This window comes from Emydura macquarii, unplaced genomic scaffold (genome assembly GCF_026122565.2).
Source record: "Emydura macquarii macquarii isolate MOO-44397 ecotype Brisbane River unplaced genomic scaffold, CSIRO-AGI_Emac_v2 contig_1253, whole genome shotgun sequence".
Taxonomy (NCBI): Eukaryota; Metazoa; Chordata; order Testudines; family Chelidae; genus Emydura; species Emydura macquarii.
In genome coordinates, this window is record NW_027131390.1 from 896,269 (window position 1) to 919,005 (window position 22,737).

The 22,737-nt window shown below is 47.9% G+C and overlaps 1 protein-coding gene across 7 annotated transcripts in view; it reads right to left on the minus strand.

The window, feature by feature from the left end:
* Positions 1 to 8,330: 8,330 nt before the first annotated feature.
* DLG3 (discs large MAGUK scaffold protein 3) overlaps positions 8,331 to 22,737 on the minus strand; it is a 186,803-nt gene continuing 172,396 nt past the window's right edge. For 4 of the 7 annotated variants that reach the window (XM_067547973.1, XM_067547972.1, XM_067547978.1 and 1 more), the window contains 2 exons: positions 12,166 to 12,257; positions 8,331 to 10,833 (listed from right to left, as the gene is read on the minus strand). In XM_067547973.1, the coding sequence (XP_067404074.1) occupies positions 10,727 to 10,833; positions 12,166 to 12,257 (199 nt within the window). In that variant the 3' untranslated portion in view covers positions 8,331 to 10,726. Of the gene's footprint in view, positions 10,834 to 12,165; positions 12,302 to 22,737 lie in introns of those variants that run through there. The other 3 variants (XM_067547977.1, XM_067547976.1, XM_067547974.1) reach the window with 2 other exon arrangements.

A 22,737-nucleotide genomic window follows, 5' to 3' on the forward strand; every position in this document is an offset into this window, starting at 1 on the left:
AATGTTTGATTTTAGTAGGAAGTAGCAATGTGAACAATAAAAGTGTTCCAACACCATGTGCATCTTGTGGCTGCAACAGTTGTCTTCCTACATAAATATTTACTGGATTGTTTAGTTTTCAGTCCATTTCACTGTGGACAGTTATTTAGAACAGTTGCAATCCTGGCCAGCAATCAATCACTTTGTTATAATAAAGAGACTAGGTGCTTGCTCCTGCTTTGACACATAAAATGCTAAAGCTCTGGCTAGCACTGCTGTTTATAGGCTGTTAAATATAACACACTGAATAAGTCAATGCTCACCCTTAATCTCCCCAAAAGCAGTACACAGGCTAGGAGACTCCATCCACAGCTGAATGGATTGGGTGGCAGACATCACCCCAAATTTAATGGGGATAATACAACCTTACCTAAAAAAACTTGGTAAAGCTTCTGCTTCACATGCAGTGTTGTAGTTCAATGAAACTATGGTGTACAGCCGCAATTTCAAAAAAAGCAAATAGAAGGTTTGATTAGGTCATACATAGACCTTAAATAATTGGTTACATGCTCACTTAAAGCAGCTCCAGTTGTTGTTACCTTCTAAGAGACAGCTGAGTGGGGAAGGTGAGAGCTTTCTGGGCTATACTGTTAATATGTGTCAGCCAGGGCTGCCCTATGATAAGCAGACATGAGGAACAACAAAGTAAATGAGCATTTCCTGTGGTTTGTGGCCCACTGAGTTGTAGTCTGCATGCACTCTAACTGCTGTTCATTATGTCAGGGACCACTGGGTTGACAAGGGCAGGGAGTAGTTGCAGTACATTGCTACAGCTCATGCTGAACTAGGAGAGGTGCATCGGCATCCAAGTGACCTCAGGTTTGGACCATTCACCCTACCCCAAATGCCCATGAGGGACAGTGATTTTTTTCAAGATAATTTGAGAAAGCATGTGAATTTTAGAATACTTACCTATAGTTGTGCTACTAACTCTAGAAAAGTCACGCCCGCTTTGCTGCTATTAAAGTTTGGAAGGAAAGTTGAGAATCAGTGTCACAGTGCAACACTGGCAGCTGACTTAGTGCAGCTGTGTGTGCAGAACATCAGCGGCTAGTGCTTAATTCCCAGACTAGTGCACAACTGGCAGAACACAAGGAAAGTGGCCAAGGCCAGGCCACACTGCACGTTGCTCAGTGCTGTACGCAAGGGCTTTATTAGCAAGGCCCTGGGTCGGGGTCAGAGATGTTCCGTGAATGTAGAAAGCAGGCTGCAATGTTACTCTGTATAGTGAAAGTATTATTTCTGTAAGCCTGACACAATATGGTGCCTGTTCCCATTCAAGCATTCTCTTCCCCTCTCCCCCCCAAATATTCATTTAAGCCAAACAAACATGTTTTTAAAAAATACATTTTGGATTATTTGCCTTTCAGTTTTTGAGGCTTATGGTTCACAGTTTCACACTTTTCTCTGCAACAATGTGGGCAGAACCAGATCCTCACGTGACTCCAGTAGCTGTTTTCATTTTAAAAAAAAAGGTAAATGCCTAGCCCTCCTGGTGGCATAGAGAAGCTTAGAAATGTGGGCTAAAGGTTCAACAACCAGAAGGTAAATTAAAAAGCCAATATTTATTTTTTAAAACTCTGGCATTAAGCCGAGCTAATGGGGCCTGATTAATGATGTTTGACTATTTGGATAAGAGATACTTTATGTTACAGACAAAAGCAGTGGCAGTACTGACCACTAGCAGCAGTTGGAGGCTCAGGAGGGTTAACTTAGCTTTGTAAAAATGTCTTGTTCTAGATCAATTCTATTTGTAAAATTCAGCAAGTTTAACATTAAAGTGTGAAAGCCGGTTTGGAACGAAGGAGATTGCACTAGAAAGACAGGTGTTAGTTACAATTCCACCCTCTGTCTGGATGAAGCTGGATTATGCAGTAAACACACAAACATGGGCCCGAAGCTAGAACAGTATCATTAAGCAAAGGAGTTTGAGCCAGGAGTGATGAACAGTTTCCACTGGAGGACTTTGCAAGGCTGATATCTCTTGGAAGCAGAGGTTGCACTTTAACCTGGATTGTGACTGACACAATGCAATGTTTTAGGACTTTCCTGCTACAGAATTAACAGAAGAGTCTGCATCCAGGTTCACACACAGCAAGCTGCACTGCGCTCTTCCTAACCAAGCTATGTCTCATCTTCCCATGATAAAATGCTGATCCCCTCCACTACCAGTAATCCAATTGCTGCTCTCCAAAGCCATTAATTTAGTTGTTTGACTCCCCAAACTTCCACTTGGACCAGTCTGCAGTGTGACTTCTCATCTCTGCCCAGCAGCTGGAAACCAGCCCTTGTCAGAGCTGCCACCTCCTCCTCCTCCTGGGGTGTTCTACAGCTGGTAACTGCCTCATTTCCTGAAGACTGACAGAAGCAGATGCCATTGCAGCATTTACAGAAACTAACTTACGTTATATACATTGCACTAGATGCTTCTCAGTATGGCTCAGGTCAGCAGTTATACAACTCCTGCCTCTCAAATTACCACACAAAGTTGTCCTCTTAGAGAGGCCATCAATGCCATTTGTTTTGGCAAGTGAAAGGCTAATTTTCAAAACTAGTCAGTCAGAATTTAATCTGGTATTATGTTCCCCTTTGGCCAGCCTGAAGAACTAGCAAAGGTAGCTAGGACATGTGTGTTGAAGTAGTAGACAGAGAGAAATGGAGGGTACTTACTGTAACTGGAGGTTCTTTGAGGTATATGGTCCCTATGTAGATTCCAGATGTGAGTGTGCATGTGCATCATGCTCCAGAGCTGGAACTGTTTGTAATAGTGTCTGTCGACCTACATGTGCGTTGTGCATTAGCCATGAGGTGCATCCAATGTCTTACGAGGCTGCGTGGGTTGACACCATTCCAGGTTCTTCTTATTGACAAAGAGCCTACAGCAGAGGGAATGGAGGGTGGGTACTGGAATCCAGATAGGGAGCACACATGTCGAAGAATGTGGATTTCACATATGGGTAGTGTAGCGAGCAGTTCTCTGTGTGGAGGTATGCGCGAGGGCTCGTTGGATGTCACAGTCTGCGGGATAACTCGGCTAACTGTCACATCTGTCACTGCTGCCGGGGCAATGGCATAGTGAGTGGTAAAGGTGTGGATGGAGAACCAGGTGGCCATCCTACAGATGTCTTGCCACGGGACGCCTGTGGGAAGGGCAGATGTGGTGGCCTGCAGCTGTGTGGAATCGGTGGTGACTTCAAGGAGCGGAGAGACATGCAAAAGTGCATAGCATTCCGCAATGCAAAGTCAGATCCATTTGAAGAGGTGCTGTGAGGAGAGGGCATGGTCTTGGCAGCACTCCGCAATGGCGAGGAAGAGTCTGGGCAAGGCCCGGAAAGCACGAGTGCATTACAGATAGAAGGCCAGCGCATGGTGGACATCGAAGGAATGTAACGGGCACGCTGGGGCAGGCATGCAGTTTGAGATGAAAGGTTGGGAGGTGGATAGATCGGTTGATGTGGAATGGAGAGGCCACCTTGGGAAGAAACTTAGGGTGGAACCGTAGGGAAACCTAGTCTTTGTGGAAAATGGTAAAGGGCAGGTCGGCTATCATAGCAGCCAGCTCGCTAACCTGCCTAGTGGAGGTGATGGCCTCCAAAAAAATCACCTTCATAAAGAGGTGTATGAAGGAGCAGGTAGCAACAGGCTCGAACTATGGCTTGGTGAGGGTAGAGAGGAGAGGTTAAGGTTCCCTGGGAGGGAGGTAAGCAGGCTTCCGGACTGAAGGGAAATTATTATTGAGGCCACAAAGGAATCGGGCAGTTGTTGGGTGGCTAAAGGCAGAGAAACCATCCATAGGAGGAAGGAAGGCACTGAGCACTGCCAAGTGGACATGGATAGAGGAATTGGTGAGGCTGAAGGTGGAGAAGATAGTCAAGGATGGTGGCACTGGAGATAGAATCTAGGGGATGGTAGTGGCAGAATGCCCATGTGATGAAACATTGCCATTTTGCCTGGAAGCAGGTTGCCTGCTATTTGAATGGACATTGCGCATGGGTGTGGAGCATGCCCGGTCTATGTGTGAGCTTCACCCAAATATCAGGCTGTGAGGTGAAGTGGGCCCAGGTTGGAGTGCTGGAGATGACCATGCACTTGCGTGAGGAGATCTGGGAGGGTGGGAAGTGGATCGGAGGGTATACAGAGAGGTGAAGAAGGTCAGTGAACTGATATTGGTGGGACCAAAAGGGGCTATGAGGATGAGTGCTGCTTAGTCCTGCTATGCCTTGCAGAGGACTTGTGGGAGGAGTGAGATGGGTGGAAAGAATAACGGAGTTCATTTGTCCAGGGCAGGAGAAGCACATCGCCCTGAGAGTCGGGCCAGAAGAGGGGCAGGTGGACTGTCTCTGCAGCATGTGGGGCTGGAGTGTGCCTTAATGTCTGGTGGGACAAGCTGACCAGTCAGCGAGAAGCAGATGGACATGCGCTGTCTGGAGCGTCTCTGTGAAGACAGCGCTTGACTGGAAGTGGACACAAAAAGGCAGAGGTAGCAAGAACGGCTTAGTCCAATTGAAGTATTACAGCAAAGCCCTAGCGACTTTCAGTGTCTGCAGCTGCTTCTCCCGCAGCACCAAGAGTGCGTCAGGAAGACTGAAAAGGTAATAGATTGATTCAGGTGAAAGTCAGACCACCTCAGGGATGACCTTGGGTGTGTCCTGACCACTACCTTGTCCCCAGAAAAGGACACCTAAGGTAGTCTGGCCACTAGGGCGTTGAAAGTCATTGGCAGTGGTGGCCGCCAAACAAACTGTCTTGGATGATAAGGTGGTGTACTGCGTTCTTTGGCAGCAGGTCAGAGTGAGTTGCAGGAAGAGGAAGTTAAGACCTCCACAAGAGAGTTGGATTTATAACCTGAGGGTAAGAATGAAGGAGGCCCTTAAGGCATCTCAATACTCTTAGATGAGAGAAGATGGCTTGTGACTCTGTCAGTGTGTGGCACACAGCTATTGCTGCTAGGTTGACCTTGGGATTGTTAAATGCCAATCCATACTGTTTTAGTAGCAGCATATAGTCAAGGATCTTCAGTATCTATGCCTGTACTAAGTCCATGTCTTTTGGACCACCCATATGGAAAAAATCTTTTCCATTGGGAGAAGCAAGTCTCCCTTGTGAAAGGACTGCAAGCGTTGGATGAGAATTTTTTTGAACGTGTGTCTGTTAGTAGTGGGCAATCAGCCAACATCCAAACAGCCAGATGCAGTGAGCTGTGGGTCTGAGTACAGGATATGACCTTAGTTCTGAGATATTACATCTAGATTGGCTGGCGATAGGTGGCCACATGGACAGCTGTCGCAGGTGTGATGGCCAAAAACTGCCTCGCCCAATCAAGATCACTGTAGTTTTTGTCCTGCCTGAGCTTGTATACTATTTTAGGGATCAAGGCAATTGAGGGGAGGGATACAGGTACCTGTGAGATCAAAAGCTTCCTGGACAAGAGGGAATGCTTTAGTGCCTCCTTGTTTACACAGTGGAATGCAGCCATGTCAGAATTTGCATCGTGGCGTTTTCAGGCTAGGCAGGGTGGGCGACTCTCAAGTCTGGGCTATTCATATGTAGCTGTAAGTTGGTCTGAGACAAGCCCTTATGGCTGCAGATGGTTCAGGTGGGTACACCGGCCTGGCCCTGAATCATCTGTGATAAATAGCAGTTGGGGTGGGGTGGGGTAGAGAAAGGGACCACCTTTCCTTTGACTCACTGGATCCAGCCACCAAGCACGCGCTTGTAGACCTTGAGGCAGAACAGTGGTGTTTGGATGGGGAGTACATGGACCTCAGCCATAGCTGTAAGGGCCAGAGGTGAAGTAGCAGTTTGTGTCACATATATCCATGCTGACATAGGGCCTAGGCGTTCCCCACATGTGTACGCCGTTATTCTTAGGTTTGATGATGTCATTTACTACCTCTTGGAGTGAGATTGGAATCTGATCTCTGGCCCATAGAGTTCATAAAAGCTGTGATCAACTGCTGATCATTTAGAGTCTATCAACTGTGATGGTAGCAGGGGTAATTTCTTGTAGGTCACAAGGCACCTGAGTTAAGCGAATGGGGAAAGACATAGCTCAGTGTGCTTCGTCTCCTTTTGGGGGGGGGGGGTCTGCCTCAATCATCCAAGTATGAGTAGACGTGAATTTCTTGCTGCCATAAAAATGCACTGCCTGTACTGCTAGGCATTTTGTGACGACATTGATTGGCACGGCGCGTCCAAAGGGCAGAAGCCCTTGGTAGTGGTTGGGCCCTACTGTGATGCTTAGATACATATCCATAGACTTACAGACTCATAAACATTAAGGTCAGAAGGGCCCAGCATGATCAGCTAGTCTGCCTGCCTGCACATTGCAGGCCACAGACCCTCACACACACCTGTAATAGACCCTCTGGCTGAGTAACTGACGTCCTCAAATCATGATTTAGAGCCTTCTGGGAATCCACCCGTTAAACCTGCTCATGACTGTGCAGCATGCCGCAGAAGGCGGCAAAAAGCCTCCAGGAGTGCTGCCAAGCTGACCCAGGGGAAAAATTCCTTGCCGACCCCAGTTAGTGATCCGTTAGCCCCCCCGCCCCCCGGGGTGCATGTGAGCAAAATGGCTGGCTAGCGGGAAGAATGGCTCCTGCAAGTAGCATGCCACAAACTAGTCATTGAGCTTGGCGGGAGATGGAATGATGGGGCACCAGTGCTGGTGTATGTATTTGCATAAAGCAGAATCTTCTTCAGACTGCGGCACCATCAGGAGTAGCTGCCTCATCTCCGTAACGCTGTACAGGGCCTTAAAAAAAAAAGCAATGAGAGAATTTCTGGTAGGTGTACAGCTAGCAGGGTTATACTGTAGTGGTGACACCACTGCCAATGTTTGATGGCTTCCTGGGAAAGGTCTGTCAAGTGTACCAAGGATAGGAGCGATGGTTTTTGTTTTTTTTTTGGGGGGGGGGGAGGGGCTGATGATTTGTGTGTGTGGTGACTGCCAAAGGTCAAGTGAGCACACATAATTCCCTCAAATTTGCTGATGTAGTGTGCGTGTATTGGTGAAGAGGTTTTTTTTTTGGGGGGGGGGGGTGTGTGTGTGTGGTGGCTCTTCTTGTTTGACATGCAACTTGCTTTTGACAGTAGGTTGTGGCGTCAATTGAGGGGTTTTTTTTTGGGGGGGGGGGGGTTGAGGCGGGTATGGGTTGTGTACAGGACTGGGTGTAAATCCCTAGGCGTGCAGGGTGGCTTTTGAGTCTTTCAATGCGTGTCGCGCTCAGTCTAGTGCCGCCGTGATTTTTGCAATAGTGGCCTGTACGCGCTCTTAGGCTACATACGCGCAATCCTGCTGTGTCAGACGAAGGGGACAGCTAGCCCAGTCGCTGCTCACTGACAGTGGCTAGTGCCAGATGCTTCAGAGGGACTGAAAAGACCTGCGTAACTCCCACACAGCTATTGGCCAGTCCCAGCTTCTGCCAGTTGGCACGTTAGAGCATGGGTTGAGGCCGGGGGGGGGGGGGGGGGGGGGGGGGGGGGGTTGGTTGGTTGGTTGGTTGGTCCTTGCCCATCTTGGCTAATAGCCGTTTATAGAGGAGTCCTCCATGAACTTAGCTCATTCTTTTTTTTAAAACCCAGTTATACTGTTGGCCTTCACAGTGAGTTCTACGAGTTGCCGTTGCATTGTGTAAAGCAGCATTTCCTTGTTTGTTTTAAACCTGCTGCCTGTTAATTTCATTGTGTGCCCCGTTTCATCCTTTCTCCACACCCTTCATTTTATAGACCTCTATCATGTTGCCCTTATTCAGTGCTTCTCTCAGTTGAACACGCCTAGTCTCTTTACCCTTGTCTCATCTAGATATTGTTCCCTGCCTCTAATTATTTGTGCTTTCCACTTCTATCTTTTTTTGATTGTGAGCATATAATGGAGTGATGTAATGCCATTATGATAGTTTTCTGTCTTATCGCTCCTTTTCCTAAGGGGTCTAACATGGTTAACTTTTTTTGACTACTGCTGCACAGTGAATAGATGTTTTCAGTGAGCTACCCATGCCACCGCCAAAAGCTCTTTCTTGTGCGGTAGCAGCTAACTTAGACCCCCCACTGCCTAATTTAGGATTATTTTTTCCAACGTGCATTACTTTGTACTGATCAACAGTGAGTATCTGCCATTTTGTTGGCTAGTCACCCAGTTTAGTGAGAGCCCTTTCTAATGCTGTGCAGTCAGTTATGAACGTACCTATCTTGTGTCGTTTTGTAGCGGCTGCAAACTTTGCCACCTCACTGTTTACAGATCAGTACAGATACTTGGGGGAGCCTATTTACCACCTTCCTATGTGGAAATGGCCCTCTTCGTTCTATTCCCTTGTTTCCTAGCGTTTAACTGGCTACGTCTCCATGAGTGGACCTTCCCTCTTATCCCAGGACTGCTTATTTTCCTTAAGAGCCTTTGGTGAGGAACGCTCTCAAAAGCTTTCCGAAAGTCCACGTACACTATGTCCAGGGGCTCACCTTTGACCCCATCCTGTTGCCATCCTCAAAGAATTCTAGTAACGTGGTAAGACATGAGTTCTTTTAACAAAAGCCATGTTGACTCTTCCCTACCCTCTTTATCTAGGTTTTGACCCATTTGCAGTTAACACCCCAGCCTGTACTTGCCGGGCTTGCCACTCTTGAGAACCTTTTTCTCAGTGTCACATTAGGGCTACCCTCCAGCCATCTGCTGCAGCGGGTGGGTACCTCGCCGTGGAGCCACGATCCTCTGCTCCTTGGCACTGCACTAACCCTAGGCCTTGCTGCAGCGTCAGCAGCATCAAGCGCTGCCTGTAATGCTGTCTGGGGCAGCCCTTGGCCTTCCTTCGTCAGAACTCCCTGCTGTCATGTGGGTGCTTTGGGAAGATGGCACCCTGTCCCCCTTGAGGAAATCATACTGGGCCGGTAAATCCTGGCAATTACAGCTGCATGGGCCTAGCAAGGCAGAAGAGTACAACTTGCTGCGAAACAGGGAGGTAGTTTGGGTCCTGTCCTTAGGGGGTACCTTTAGTCAACTTCGATTTCTCTTGTACTGCCTACACTAGGCAGGAAAGCGGGTTGGGATAAGTACAGCCTGATGGTACAATTCTGTCTACAAGCAACACTCCTGAGTGAGACTTTTTAAAACTTGTGGTGAGGGAAGGGATGCGATCCCAAACTCCAGAACAGGATGATGCAGAGATTTCAAGCGTAGAAATATTAAACAAAAGTGAACAAGTACTATCTGTCAAACTCTGAGTCCCAGAGACTCAGAAATGGACAGCTCCTGTACAGTGAAGGTCCCCATCATTTGCAGGAGAAAGAGCCCTGAATTTGGCATATGGCAGGTTAGTGAGGGGAGAAGGGAAAGTTACTCAAATTCTGAACTCTGCATTAAATTCCATTATTGATGTGGGAAGTTGTGAGCTTCCATCCTAGGCCCAGCTATGGTTTTCTTCCAGTATCAGAGGCGAATTCCTGTGCACTTCCCTGAGGAAGAAGACTGGAATTGCCTCACCTGTCTCACACCAGATTCAGATCCAGCCTAAAGGTCCCCAGGAAGACCAGATAGATTGCATTTGCTGCCTCATAGAGAAGTGTTCCTGCAGCAACACAGAGCAGTTGGCTTGTTCATGACATATGGTCTGTAGATTGTTTCCTAACGATGACACTCTGGTACTGGGTTCTATTTACAATGTAACCATCTTAAAAAATAAGTTAAAAATGGATTTTATACCCATATATCATTAACAACATGAGAAAAGTCAAATAAAAAAGCTGACATAGCAACACAATATGGTTTTGGTTTAACATCTACTTAAAAAAAATAAAACAAAAGGAAACCTCTCATGCAAACGCATTAGGTGGTGTGTAAAACAATGTGCAATTTAATCATGTATTTTATCCATTCTCTCTCGCTCTGCAACATCAGCTCAGTCTGGGTTTTCCAGTCTCATTCAGATCAGCTGCTACGGTTTCATGTGTTATTCTGGACTCTTGGGCCCCTCTGCACACACATGGCATCCCAGTTTCTCTGCTCTACCCCAGATCCGGGCTTTGGTTCTCAGAAAACTGACCAGATGCGAGAAGCGTACAAAGCACGCAGTACCGTTTCAATCTCTTCCCGACCAGAGTGGGACTCCCATGTCCAGTGACTGGGACACAACAATTTAAAAGATCCTTGCCATAATATAGTACCATTTTAGGAGGTCCTTCAGGTTTTCTAGTCCACACACATATATATATATAATATATATATAATACATCTATATATTATATATAAATTACATATACAGATAAATAAAATGCTTTCTGTTGCACTGTTCAGAGCTGCAAGGCAGTGAGACATGCTTGGAGAAGTATCCCCAGGAGCTCCAGTCCTAGCTCATTTTCAAAAACTCCATTGTTTCAGTCGTTCTTTATGTAAGTCTTCAGCCGCCTCCTCCCATCTCGCTTCTTGGTTTAAGTTTTAATAATAAAAAACAACTCTTGAATGGGGTCTCATCTGTCTCTAATGGAGCAGCAGGAAGGTCCATGCAGGAATGGTGGGGACAGTCACATGGTAAGTGAGATTGATTCATCCCAACAAAAAGGAACAGGACTAGAAAACTCAATCTTGCGATGATCTAAAAAAGGGGGCAGGAGGAGTATTCATCTCTCCCCTTGGGGCAGAGGTGAGGGAGGGATTTCAGACATCTGCTCACAAGGAAGTTGGTGGGGGCAGTCTTCAGAGTTTCTCAGGGGATGGGATCCAGATGTAGTGCCCAGACTGGTCCTCAATGATCTGTTTGATTTTGTTGTATATCTCTTCCAGAGAGTCTCCTTGTACAATGGCTAAAAGAGGAAACAACAAGCCAGTCAGTTAACATCAGGCAGGCAATGCCCTCCTCCCCCCCACCCAGGCAAAGGCCATGTTAAAGTCCTTTGCCCAGCTATAGAGCAAAGCAGCCAGAGAATTTGGAGGGGATGGTGTGGCCCAGCTACCAGCAGACCTGAGAGAACCCTGTAAGTAGCTCTGGATCTGCCTGGGGTGAACAACACACAAACAAGGACAGAGAGTTAAGGATACAGAGTATCTCCAAGCAGATTAACTCTAGAGTAAGCTCAAGTTGGCATGCTCTTTTCAGGTGAGCAAAGTGCCAACTAGCCTCTCAACAAGGGGCTGAGAATCAACTTTTCAGCCCATTTCATTAAAACACACTAGGTACAGAGCCCTTTGGGAGCTCAGTGTTTGTTACGTCATCCACCTCTGAGCAGGAGCTACAGGCATCTTCATAAAGCCTGGCTCCTTACACTACAGCTTCCAGAGGCCCAGGGACTTGGTTTAGTTTCCAACTCCCAAGTGAAGGAGTTTCTGGTGCTTCCTGGGAGAGGATTCCCCAGCCAAGCACATCTCACTGTCCAACAGTTTCAAGATACATAGCATGTTTTCTCTTTTGCAATCTCATCTCATTTTCCCCATAACACCCCTTTCTGTTGTTGTTGCCTTCTGCTAACTGTAGATAATTGGTTTTGTCCTATTGAGTTGGACTCAACACTTAATGGAACCAGGCAGATTTGGCTTTTAATCTCTCCCCAGAACTCGTATGCTTCACCCCTAGAACGTTTTGTTGCTTTTTGTTAGACTCCTTACAATTTGTCAATTCTTCTGGTTCCCAATGTCCCGTGTTGCACCAGAACCCTGGAAACAGGCAGCAAATGTTTCTTTTTCTAATCAGCCAACCTCTCCTGCTTTCTTGAAGACCAACTGTAAAAGCAGTTCAGTCCCCACGATTCAAGTTACTAATTTTCTCTCAACTCATTTAAAATGTTCTCTTCCTTTTATCTTGTGTTATCTGCTCCCATATGCAACTTCTCTGGTCCCAGACAACCTTTCAGCAGCATGAATAAGTTTTGCTTTTCTGCTGGCCCTCTCTCTCTTTTTTGCCTTCAGCAATTCAGAAAATCCCATGTGTCTGCCTCCCTTCTGCGTCTCCAGGGCAGGTTTGCCCTTCTCTCCAGATATCTGAAGAGCCCAGTCATGAAGGCCCATTCGCAGATCCCTATCCATTCCTTGCTTCTTTTGTTTTCAATAGGATTGGACAATTTCTCATGACCCTGAAGCAAGGTGGTGATGGGGTCACTACTGGCACCTCACAAAGGGAAGATTACGTCCAGGACTCTTACCTGTAAAATACTCTCCAAACTCCTGCTCCAGTTTCATGGCTTTGTCAAAGACCTTGTTGGCTTGTTCATATGTCTGTCTCCGGTTCATCTCCCTGCCAGGCATGGGTGAGAAGAGTCCTGAATGGGTTTCTTTTTACTTAAAACAACAAAACAAAAACAGATACCACCACCACCAGTGCTGGGAACCTTCCAACCGTCTGTGAGCTACCTCAGACTTCAATTGCAAGAGACTGGGCAACGTACCTAACTTTATGTGCTCTCTTGCTGCTCTAGGCAATACAACTCCAGCACCAACAACTCCTTCCAGTACCAATATCTTTCCACTTCACCCAAAGAACAGAAGTATGCTGGGAAGCCCAGGCAATACCCAGCTTTCTGATTGAGTTCTTGTAACCCAGGAACCTCGTGGTGCCAACTAGCAGAGGGCCTAGCAGGTTCAGAGTTTTACAGAGATTCCCTGGTTTGGGTAGAATTCACAAAAGGGGTCACATGAGGTCTTTGCTGAGAATCAGTAGCCCACTGGTCAGCTGTGAAATGTATGTCAATCATATTTAAGGCATTATGTGTCTATACTGAAAATTAGGTTCCTAAGGCAGTTAACCAGGAGGTGATGTGTCTCAGACAGGTTCCTTTCAGGCAAGAGGTAACAGATGCTTATCTCCCTATCTGACCACTGTGTATTGTGTCTGCCAAGATAGGTCTATTTGCATACTGAGCCAGATGCTGATTAAGAGATTTCACAATCTAAAGGAAGAAGTGTACAGGAAGAGACAGACAGCAGGGTGTCCTGCTGAGGAATAAAGGCAGTGGATTGTTCTGATATATCTGGGGGTGCAAACGGGCACCCGGGACCTTTCATCAAAGAGGCAAGCTGACTGTGACTTGTTTCATGAATGGAAGATCATAGCCAAGCCTGACTAAAATGCTGGAAGGACTGAATGAGCATTGCTCTGTAAGACAGAAAAGTATCTAGTCAAGTAAGTGCAGGTTCTGGAATGCACAGTAGGATTTTATTTTATATATAACATTTGTTTCCAATACCTCTACTTGCGGATCACTGGAATTTCTACATTTTGTTAAAGTTCTCCTGGCTTTCACTGTAAACATAGTTAAGTGCTTGTGTTAAGTGGAGCCATCATCTGAGGTGTGACTGGCACGCAGGTGTGTTCTGTTTTTTGGAAACAGTGCATCTGTGAATACCACAAGCATCCACTGCACCAGGGGCTGGACACTCCAGGGAGACCCTTGGAGATTGGATTGTGCCTGTTACTAACCTGTGCTGGCCTAGAGGGGAGGGCTTGTGTTCCCTGTGGCCAGTGGAATTGGGAAGCTGATCCCCCCTAGAGGCACCGACAGGCTCTCTCATGCTAAGGACAGGTGATGGCAATGGGCCTCACAGCCCTGGTCACCCTGGAAAGCCTTAGAGTGGCACAGTCAGCAGCATCTACACCGCACTTGCTGGTTAATCCAAGGTCACGCTCCAGGCACTTATATACCAGATTTAAAAGGCGAGAGGTTGGAAACGGGTAAAGAAAAAGGTTATGGGTTTGTTATTTTGGGTAAGGGAAATGGAACAAAGCAAAAGGCCAGGATGAGTAAACTGGAGACATCTGCTACACATACCAACCCTCATCTGGAAAATAATTGTGTGCGGACCGTGGCTTGGAAACTGTAGGGAAAACTGGAGAGGGGAAAAGAGTTGTACTCGTGGAAGATGATGAAAATTAGGAAGATCTGGTCAATCTGCTGGAAGTGCCTGAGGCTGAGTGGGTATCGGCTGAGGAAACAAGCCTCGCACAATGCCCAGTGAGACAGTGCTGCAGTCAGAACTGGCCATGGTACAGATTCAAAAGCTGGACAGAGAGAGAGCTGAAGAGTGGGAAGCAGAGGGGAGTGCTCAGGAAAGGGAGATGCTAGCAGAGAAGCAAAAGTGGAAGGCAGAGGACCAACAGGGGGGCCTACTTAGGCCTAGAGGGACAGTGCTTGTACTGCCTGTGGAGATGGGGAGCTAACCCTGGCTAGCACAGACACGGATCCCTCACACTTAGGGCAGGTGGTAGCGAGGTTCCTCAGAACCCTGGGTTCCCCAAGGAAGTGTCACAGTCCTGCCAAACTCTTCTTCCATCTCTAAGCTTCCCCCTAGAGTGTGCAAACAGCACCACCCTCGTTGCCATGGCTTCCCATCTATCACTTAAAGCCAAAATAAGCAGGTCGGAACTGGGCAGAAGGCTGCAAGTTAAAAAGCTAGTTTCCTGTTTGGGAAATCCTCCATCCAGTACAGTTCCATCAGAGCTTGGTCTCCTGTCCTCAGATCCCATCTCAAAAAGCAGCGCCTTCCCTCATTCACTACAAGAATGCACCCACACTGCATGCCGTAATATGCAGTCCCTGCCTCAAAGAGCTCACCACTGTTCCAAGAAAAAAACAGTTACTAACCTTCCGTAACTGTTGTTCTTCGAGATGTGTTCTCATGTCTATTCCATGCCAAGTGTGTGTGCGCCACATGCACCGGTGCTAGAGATTTTTCCATCAGTGGTATCCGTTGGACCAGCTTTAGTGCCCTGCACAGCCGCATACGTGCTGGTATAAGGGTGCTGCTGCTCCCCCACTCCCCAGTTCCTTCTTGCCGTAATTCCGACAGAGGAGGAGGATGGGTCATGGAATAAACATGAGCAACACATCTCGAACAGCAATTACGGAAGGTTAGTAACTGTCTTTTCTTCAAGTGCTTGTTTATGTCCATTCAATGCTAGGTGACTCACAAGCAGTACCTCTGGAGGTGGACCAGGAGTTCACAGACGTGCCGACTGCAATACCGCTCTGCCAAAGCCTGCATCATCCTGGGCCTGTTGCGTGATGGAATAGTGGGACATAAAGGTATGAACAGAAGACCAAGTTGTGGTCCTACAAATGTCCTGTATTGGAACCTGGGCTAAGAAAGTCGCCTACGAAGCCTGTGCTCTTGTCGAATGGGCTGTCAGTGTGGCAGGAGCTGTGACCTCTGCCTGCTCATAACAAGTTCGGATGCAGGTGGTGATCCTGGAGGAAATCCTCTGTGATGAGACTGGCAAACCCTTCATTTGCTCAGTGACCATGATGAACTGCGTGGATTTTCAGAAGAGCTTAGTTCTTTCGATGTAGAAAGCCAGTGCTCGCCTGATGTCCAAGGTGTGCAGGTGTCTCTTCACTAGAGCAGTGAGGCTTTGGAAAAAAGACTGGCAGAAAGATGTCGTCATTGACATGAAACTGTGATACCACCTTTGGTAGAAATGCGGGGTGAAGGTGCAGCTGAACTTTATCTTTGTAAAACACAATATAGGGAGGTTCCGATGTTAGAGTCTTGATTTCAAAGACTCGCCTTGCCAATGTAATTGCCACCAAAAAGGCAACTTTCTACAACAAGAGAAGCAGCAAACAGGACACCATGGACTCAGAGGGAGGCCCAGTAGTCTGGACAAAACTAAGCTGAGGTCCCATGGAGGCACTTGGTCTCTGACATATGGAAAGAGCCTTTCAGGAATCTGGCTGTCGTCTCATGGGAGAGGACTGATGTGCCCTGGATATGTGGGCAAAAGGCTGAGATGGCTGCCAGGTGCACCCTGATCAACGACAAAACCAGGTCTTGATGTTTCAGTGGAGTAAGTACTCCAGAATGGAGTGTAACGGTACCTGGGTTGGAGAGAGGTTTTGTTCTGCTGCCCAGCAGGAGAAGTTCCCAAGGTAAGTTGCTCTAGTAGAGGGTTTTCTACTTTCCAGCAGGACTTTCTGAACCTGAGCGGAGCAAGCCTGCTCCTCAGGGCTTAACCATGCAGCATCCATGCTGTCAGATGTAAGGAGGCGAGGTGCGAATGTAACAGCCAAGTGTAATCATGTGAAATCAAGTCTGGACAGTCCAGGAGCGTCCAAGGGGCTGCCACTGCCAGGTCCAGCATCATGCCAAACCAGCATTGACAGAGCCATACTGGAGTGATCATTATGACCAACGCTTCATCCCTCAAAAAGGACTGTGTATGAGAGGGATTGGTGGAAAGGCGTACATCCTTGCAGGGAACAGAAAGTGACATTTCCTGTTCTATTTGGTTGCAAATAGGTCCACCTGGGGAGTTCCCCACCTCTTGAAGATAACCTTGACTACTTCCAGGTGCAGGGACCACTTGTAGTGAGAAGTGAAGTGAAGGACCTGCTGAGGTGATCTGCCTACGTGTTCTTGATCCCCTGGAGGTGAGAGGCTTTGAGGTGGATCGTATGTTCCATGCAGAAGTCCCACAGACAGAGTGCCTCTTGCCAAAGGGCTGAGGATCTTGCTCCCCCTTGCCTGTTGATGTAATACACTGACAGACAATATGGCATCAATACGTGTACTACCTTTCCCAACATCTGGGGAAGGAACACTTTGCAGGCTAGATGGAGTGCTCTGGGCCCTCTGACGTGTGCAATGTCAGCTCCTCTGCAGACCAGAGGCCTTGGTCCTGCGGGAGCTGAGGTGGACTCCCCACCCTACGTCTGAGGCATCTGATACCAAGAAGAGTGTGGTGGGGGGGCAGCGCAAAGGGAACCCCTCTTGCTATGTGGGTAGGGTTTGTGCACCATGCCAATGAGGCAAGTACTCGAGGCAGGATTGTAAGGATCATCTCCGGGCTGCGTCTGGTCAGGGAGTAAACCAATTGTCAGCAATATTTGAAGGGGTCTGAGGCGCAGTCCTGCATATTGCACCACATAGGTACATGCTGCCATGTGACCCCACAGTTTGAGGCAAGCTCTTGCTGTGGTGAATGGGGTGACTGTGACCTGAGTTATTAGGTCTGACATGGCCATTTTTCTGGCTGCTGAGTCGGCTGTATCAGAGGCCGCCCGGAGGGAAGCTCAGGCCACTGACTCACCCTCCTCCAAAATAGCCACAAACTCCTGCTTAGACACCTGGGGCTAGGAGTCAGCATTCCATGGCCAAATTCACTATGTATTATAGTCATATTTCCCCAGCTGGGCCTGCTGGTTCAATACACGGTGCTGGAGGCTAGGAGTTGAATACATTTTTCTGCCAAAAAGATCCAGCTTCTCTTGTTCTTGGGTGTTAAGCTTGATTGCCCTTGCCTGTCTCTTTTGTTGGCGGATGACACCACTGGGGACAGATAATTGAACCCCTTGGCAGGCACATATTTTTTCTTGGCCCTTTTAGATGTAGGGGCAGAGAGGAGAAGGTTTGCCATAAAGTCTTGACAACTCCCTCCTGGACAGGAAGGGTCACTCTAGAAGGGGCTGCTGCTGCTAAAATGTCAAAAATCATATCAGCGGGTTCCTTCAGCTCCTTCGCCTCCAGGCCCAGATTCACAGTTACCCAGAACTCCTGGTGCGCTCTAAAGTTATCCTGCAGGACCTTGGCAGAAGGACCCGCAACCACCTTATCAGGCAATGATAGATAAGGATAGAATGGGCACCTGTTCTTCTGCAGCTGTAGTAGCCTCTTCCAGAGGTACCGGTGAAGCCTGCACAGCTTGGTCTGGTTCCTCATCCAAGCCTGGGGGCGGTTGCGACACTGTTGCTGAGCATCTCTCAGATGTTCCTGAGATCGACTTTTGCACCTATGACCCTGGGGCAGCAGGGAATCCCCACAAGTTCCAGAACTAGCATGGTCTGGGCCATTGTGTCAGTGGCAGGCCCAGGGGGAAACCTGCGGCCGTAGCTGGGTTCACTTGAGCCCTGGGCAAGGTAATCGCCTCTCTGAATCCAAGGTGTCCTCTTCTGGGGACCATGGCAGTGCCAACCTTGTTTCCAACCTTTTGGTGCACCAGCAGGGACTCTGTCAATTGATGCCGAGCATCCAGGTATCAACAATGGTACTCTGGTGACTGGTAGCAGTGCTCCGGAGACAGACACTGTGGCTCTGGGGATCGGTACCAAGGGTCCAGGGAGCGGTACTGGGAGTCTGGCTGTCAGCAGTGGTGCTCTGGGGACTGCTAATGGAGTCTTAGCAACCATTGCCAGGACATCAGTCACTGATGAGGGTCCAAGAATGGTGTGTAGGTATCGAGATCTGGGCAGAGCCCCCATTGTGGGCTTGCCTCTGGACCCACTCTTGGCCAACTGTCCTGGCACAGGGTCTCAGCATGAAGGTCTATCCTCTTCAGGAGTGGGCAGCACCGGGAGCAAGATCAAGTCCTGGGCTGCTTGAAAGGCCTCGGGAGTGGACGGTGCTGGGTCCCACTCTCACTGCCAGGAGTTGGAGGCGGGTCCCGGGGAGAAGTGGAAGCTCTGATGGGTGAGGACATAGCTGACCTGAGTTCCGGGGAAGACAAGCAGCCCAGCGTGGGGCTCCGCTAGTCCCCCACTCAGTTTATCCTTCTTCGGGGCTGAGGAGCACCCTTTTCCGGCGTGCAGCTTCTTGTGCCACTTCTTCAGCAATGGGGATGGTGACCGGAGCCAGGATGAACTCGGTGCTGGCGGGGCACTTTGAGTAGATGCTGATGTACTAAGTGTGTCTGAGAGCAGACTCCATCAGGAGTGCTCTTAACCTGATGTCCCAGTTGTATTTAACGGGGGTCTGCAGGATCTGTAGATCCTGCACTTATCTTGAACATGCGCCTCATCCAGGCACTTTAAGCTGCTCTGGTGAGGTTCATTTATGGGCAAGGGCTCCTTACATGAAGTACATCGTTTGAAGCCTGGGGACCAGGGTATGCCCTGTCCCTGGGTTGTCTCTCCACAGGACTAACTACAATTATATCTAACTATTAACTCTATGTAACTAAAGTTATCTAACAAACTATGTACACTAAATCTACAGATGAGACCACTGGTAAGTGGCTTGCTGAGATAAGGATGTTCCAGCACCGTCACTAGCAGTAAGAAGGAATTGAGAGAGGGGGAGCCGGTAGTGCCCTTCTACTGGCGTATATGCTTGCCACTTCAGAGGGCACTAAAACCGGCTCTCACACACAACTGACATGGAATGGACATGAGCAAGCACTCGAAGAAGAACTATAAATACTATCTACAAAAACTATCTACAAACTAACTGCTAAATTAAATATTAAAGAGAATGGCCACACAGTAGACTATCAGGCTGAACATGGTTGAAAATAAACCAAGGGCTTTTGAAAGGTGGATGAAAAGAAACATGAGCATGTGAGGGTCCTGCTACCAACAATCTCTGATCAAAGGCACAGGTGCACCTGAAGTGGAGCACCAAAAGGGACACTACTCAAAGGAGGATAGATTTCATGATTCTAAGGAAAAGAGGGAATGAGAGCAGCAGAATAAGGACAAAGGACTTAAAAGCAGACAAACAAACTACTGGTAGGTAAGATCCCATGGGAAGAATATCTAAGGGGACAAAGCAGTTGAGGAGAGCTGGCAGTTTCTCAAGTAGACAATAGTTAAGGCACAACAGCAAGCTATCCAGATAGGAAGGAAAGATAGGAAAAATAAAAGGTCCTTATGGCTCCATCAGGAGCTTTTTAATTACCTGAAAATCAAAAAGGAATCCTACAAAAACTGGAAACATGGACAAATTGCTATGGAGAAGTACAAAAGAATAGCACAAACATGGAGAGAAAAGACCAGAAAGGCTAAGGCACAAAATGAGTTACACCTAGCAAGGGACATAAAAAGCAGAAAGAAGAAGTTCTTGAAATACATTAGGAGTAAGAGAAAGATGAAGGAAAGTGCAGGTCCTCTACTTAATGGGTAAGAAGAGCTAATAACGGATGATGTGAAGAAAGCCAAGGTTTTTAGTGCCTATTTTGCTTCATTCTTCACTGAGAAAGTAAGCTACAACCAGATACTGAACACAATTAATATTGACAACAACAATAGACAAAGAACACAAAACAAAATAGGAAAAATTTAGATACTATTTAGCTGTATTCAGGTCTCCAGGACTTGATGAAATTTGCCCTAAGGTACTTTAGGAACTAACTAAATCAAACTCAGAACCATTAGCAATCATCTTCTAGAACTCACAGAAGACTTGCGAGATCTCAATTGACTGGAGAAGGGCAAACATAATACCTATCTTTAAAAGGGGGGAACAAAGAGGACCCGGGGAATTAGACTAGTTAAGTCACCCTATCTTCAATACCTGGAAACATGTAACCACCTACACAATAATAGGGTTATATAAGGACTAGCCACCATGGATTTGTCAAGAACAAATTATGCCAAGACAACCTAATTTCCTTTGACAGTGTGCCTGGCCTACTGGATAAGGAAAGCGGTAGAAGTGATATGTCTTGATTTTAGTAAGTCTTTGATACATTCTCAGTTGACATTCTCAAAAGAAAACTAGGGAAACGTGGTATAGGTGAAATTAAACGACGGAAGGGTTTGGTTCTCTCTGTGGAAAGCTAGGGCTCTCCTGACATTGAGGGTGTGCAGACATCTCTCCTCACTGGAGCTTTTAGGCTTTGGAAAGAAGACTGTCAGGAAGATGTCCTGGTTGAGATGGAAATGAGAAATCATCTTCAGTAAAAACACCAGATGCGGGTACAGTTGAACCTTATCCTTACAGAAGATAGTATAGGGAGGCTCCAAGGTCAACGCCTTAATCTCCAAGAGACTCGCCTAGCTGATGGAATGGCCACCAGGAATGTGACCTTCCAGGACAGGTGCATGAGGGAACACTAAGCCAGGGGCTCAAATGGAAGCCCAGTGAGTCTGGAAAGGACCAGATTCAGATCCCATTGGGGAGTCAGATCCCGTGTCGGTGGGAAGAGCCTTTCCAGACTCTTGAGGAATCTGGCTGTCATCTCGTGCGAGAAGATTGTTTTACCATCAACAGAAGGGTGAAAGGCTGATCTGGCCACCAGATGCACCTTAATGGATGAGAAGACCAATCTTTCCTGCTTCAAATGGAGCAAGTACTCCAAGATCATTTGGACAGGGGTCTCAATTGGAGAGGTACCATGATCAGTCGCTCAGCAGGTAAAGCTTCTCCATTTGGCCAGTTAAGATATTCTGGTGGACAGCTTTTTCTACTCTCTAGTAGAATCTGTTGGACTTGGGCTGAGCAGGTTTGCTTCTCCTGGCTCTGCCATGGAGCATCCATGCTGTCAGATGCAGGAAGGCCAGGTCTGGATGAAGCAAGTGATCCTGGGACAAGAGATCCGATCACAAGGGGAGCATCCATAGGCGGGTCATCGATAGCTCAAGCAGCATCCCAAACCAATATTGTCAGGGCCATGCAGGAGCCACTAGGATGACCCATGCTCTGTCCCTTTTCATCTTTATGAGGACTTTATAGATCAGCAGTATTGGCCGAAGGTGTGTATGAGACTCCCTGACCAAGATAGAAGAAAGACAGCTGTCAGTGAGCTGTCACTGAGCCCCTGCTGAGAGCAGAACTGATCGCATTTCTTGTTTTCTCTGATGGCGAAGAGATCCACTCAGGGATTGCCCCACCTCTGGAAGATGTGACTGACCCCTGGGAGATGCACCGCCGCCAGATGGATGTTGTGACTCACACAAAAGTCCCATAAATGTATGGCCTTCTGACACAGGGCTGGGGACCAGGCTCTGCTCTATCTGTTGATATAGTACACCAAGGTGGCGTTGTCCATGAGTACCCACTCTACCTTGTTTGAGAGCTGGGGCAGGAATACCACACAGGTCAGATGGATCACCCTGCGTTCCCTGAGTTTGATATGCAATGCTAGTTCCTTTGCAGTCCAGACACCCTGAGTCTTGAGGGGACTAAGGTGAGCTCCCCATCCTAGGCCCAAGGCATCCAAGACCAGCATTAATGTTGGTTGTGAGGCCTTGAAAAGTATTCCTGTGAGCACTTGTTGTGGTCTTGTCCACCATACCAAGGAGATAAGAGGGACCTTGAATACCTTATACAGGTGGTGCCTGGTTGGGGAATACACCGACACCAGCCATATTTGAAGGGGCCTGAGCAGTAGTCTGCCATGTTGCACCTTCTAAGGTGGCGCTCCCCCTTATCAAGACCATAAAAGACAACATCACGACTCTGTGGCGTGCCCGCCTCTCTGGAGGGAGCTGCTGACATCAGGATCCCAAAGAGCTCATCCGCAGGCTCATTCAGTTCCTCTATTTTAAGGCCCAGTTTAGACTATTCTTTTTAACAGATCTTGATGGGATCTGAAATCATCAGCAGAGCTGCTGTGGAGGGTCCCGTTATCGCCTTGTCCAGTGACGACGAGGAAGAGGCTGGTAGCTGAGGCAGATTAGGGGCCTCTTCCCTGGTGGGGGTAACTAATCTTGAGCTTGAGATGGCAACTTTCTTGATCCGACTATCTAAATGGGTGCTGTGCTTTGGGGGACTGAAGAGCTCAGCACCGAGGTTCCTGCCAATGACGAGGCCTGTTGGGCTCCTGGGGGGAACCCCCCACGGGTTCCAGTATTGCCATGGTCCGGGCCACTGTCCTTGAGGCCATGAACCCATTGGTGGCATTGTAGGGAAGCCAAGTGCTAGGGTTGATGACTGTCCCATCTGTCAGATCACATCCTCTCCTTCCAAGTTCGAGGAGCTGCCGTCAAAAGACCAAGGCGGTGCTGATTCCAAATATTCCTCGGCGCTGTAATGAGTGTGTTGGCGTTCCAGCATTGGGGATTGGT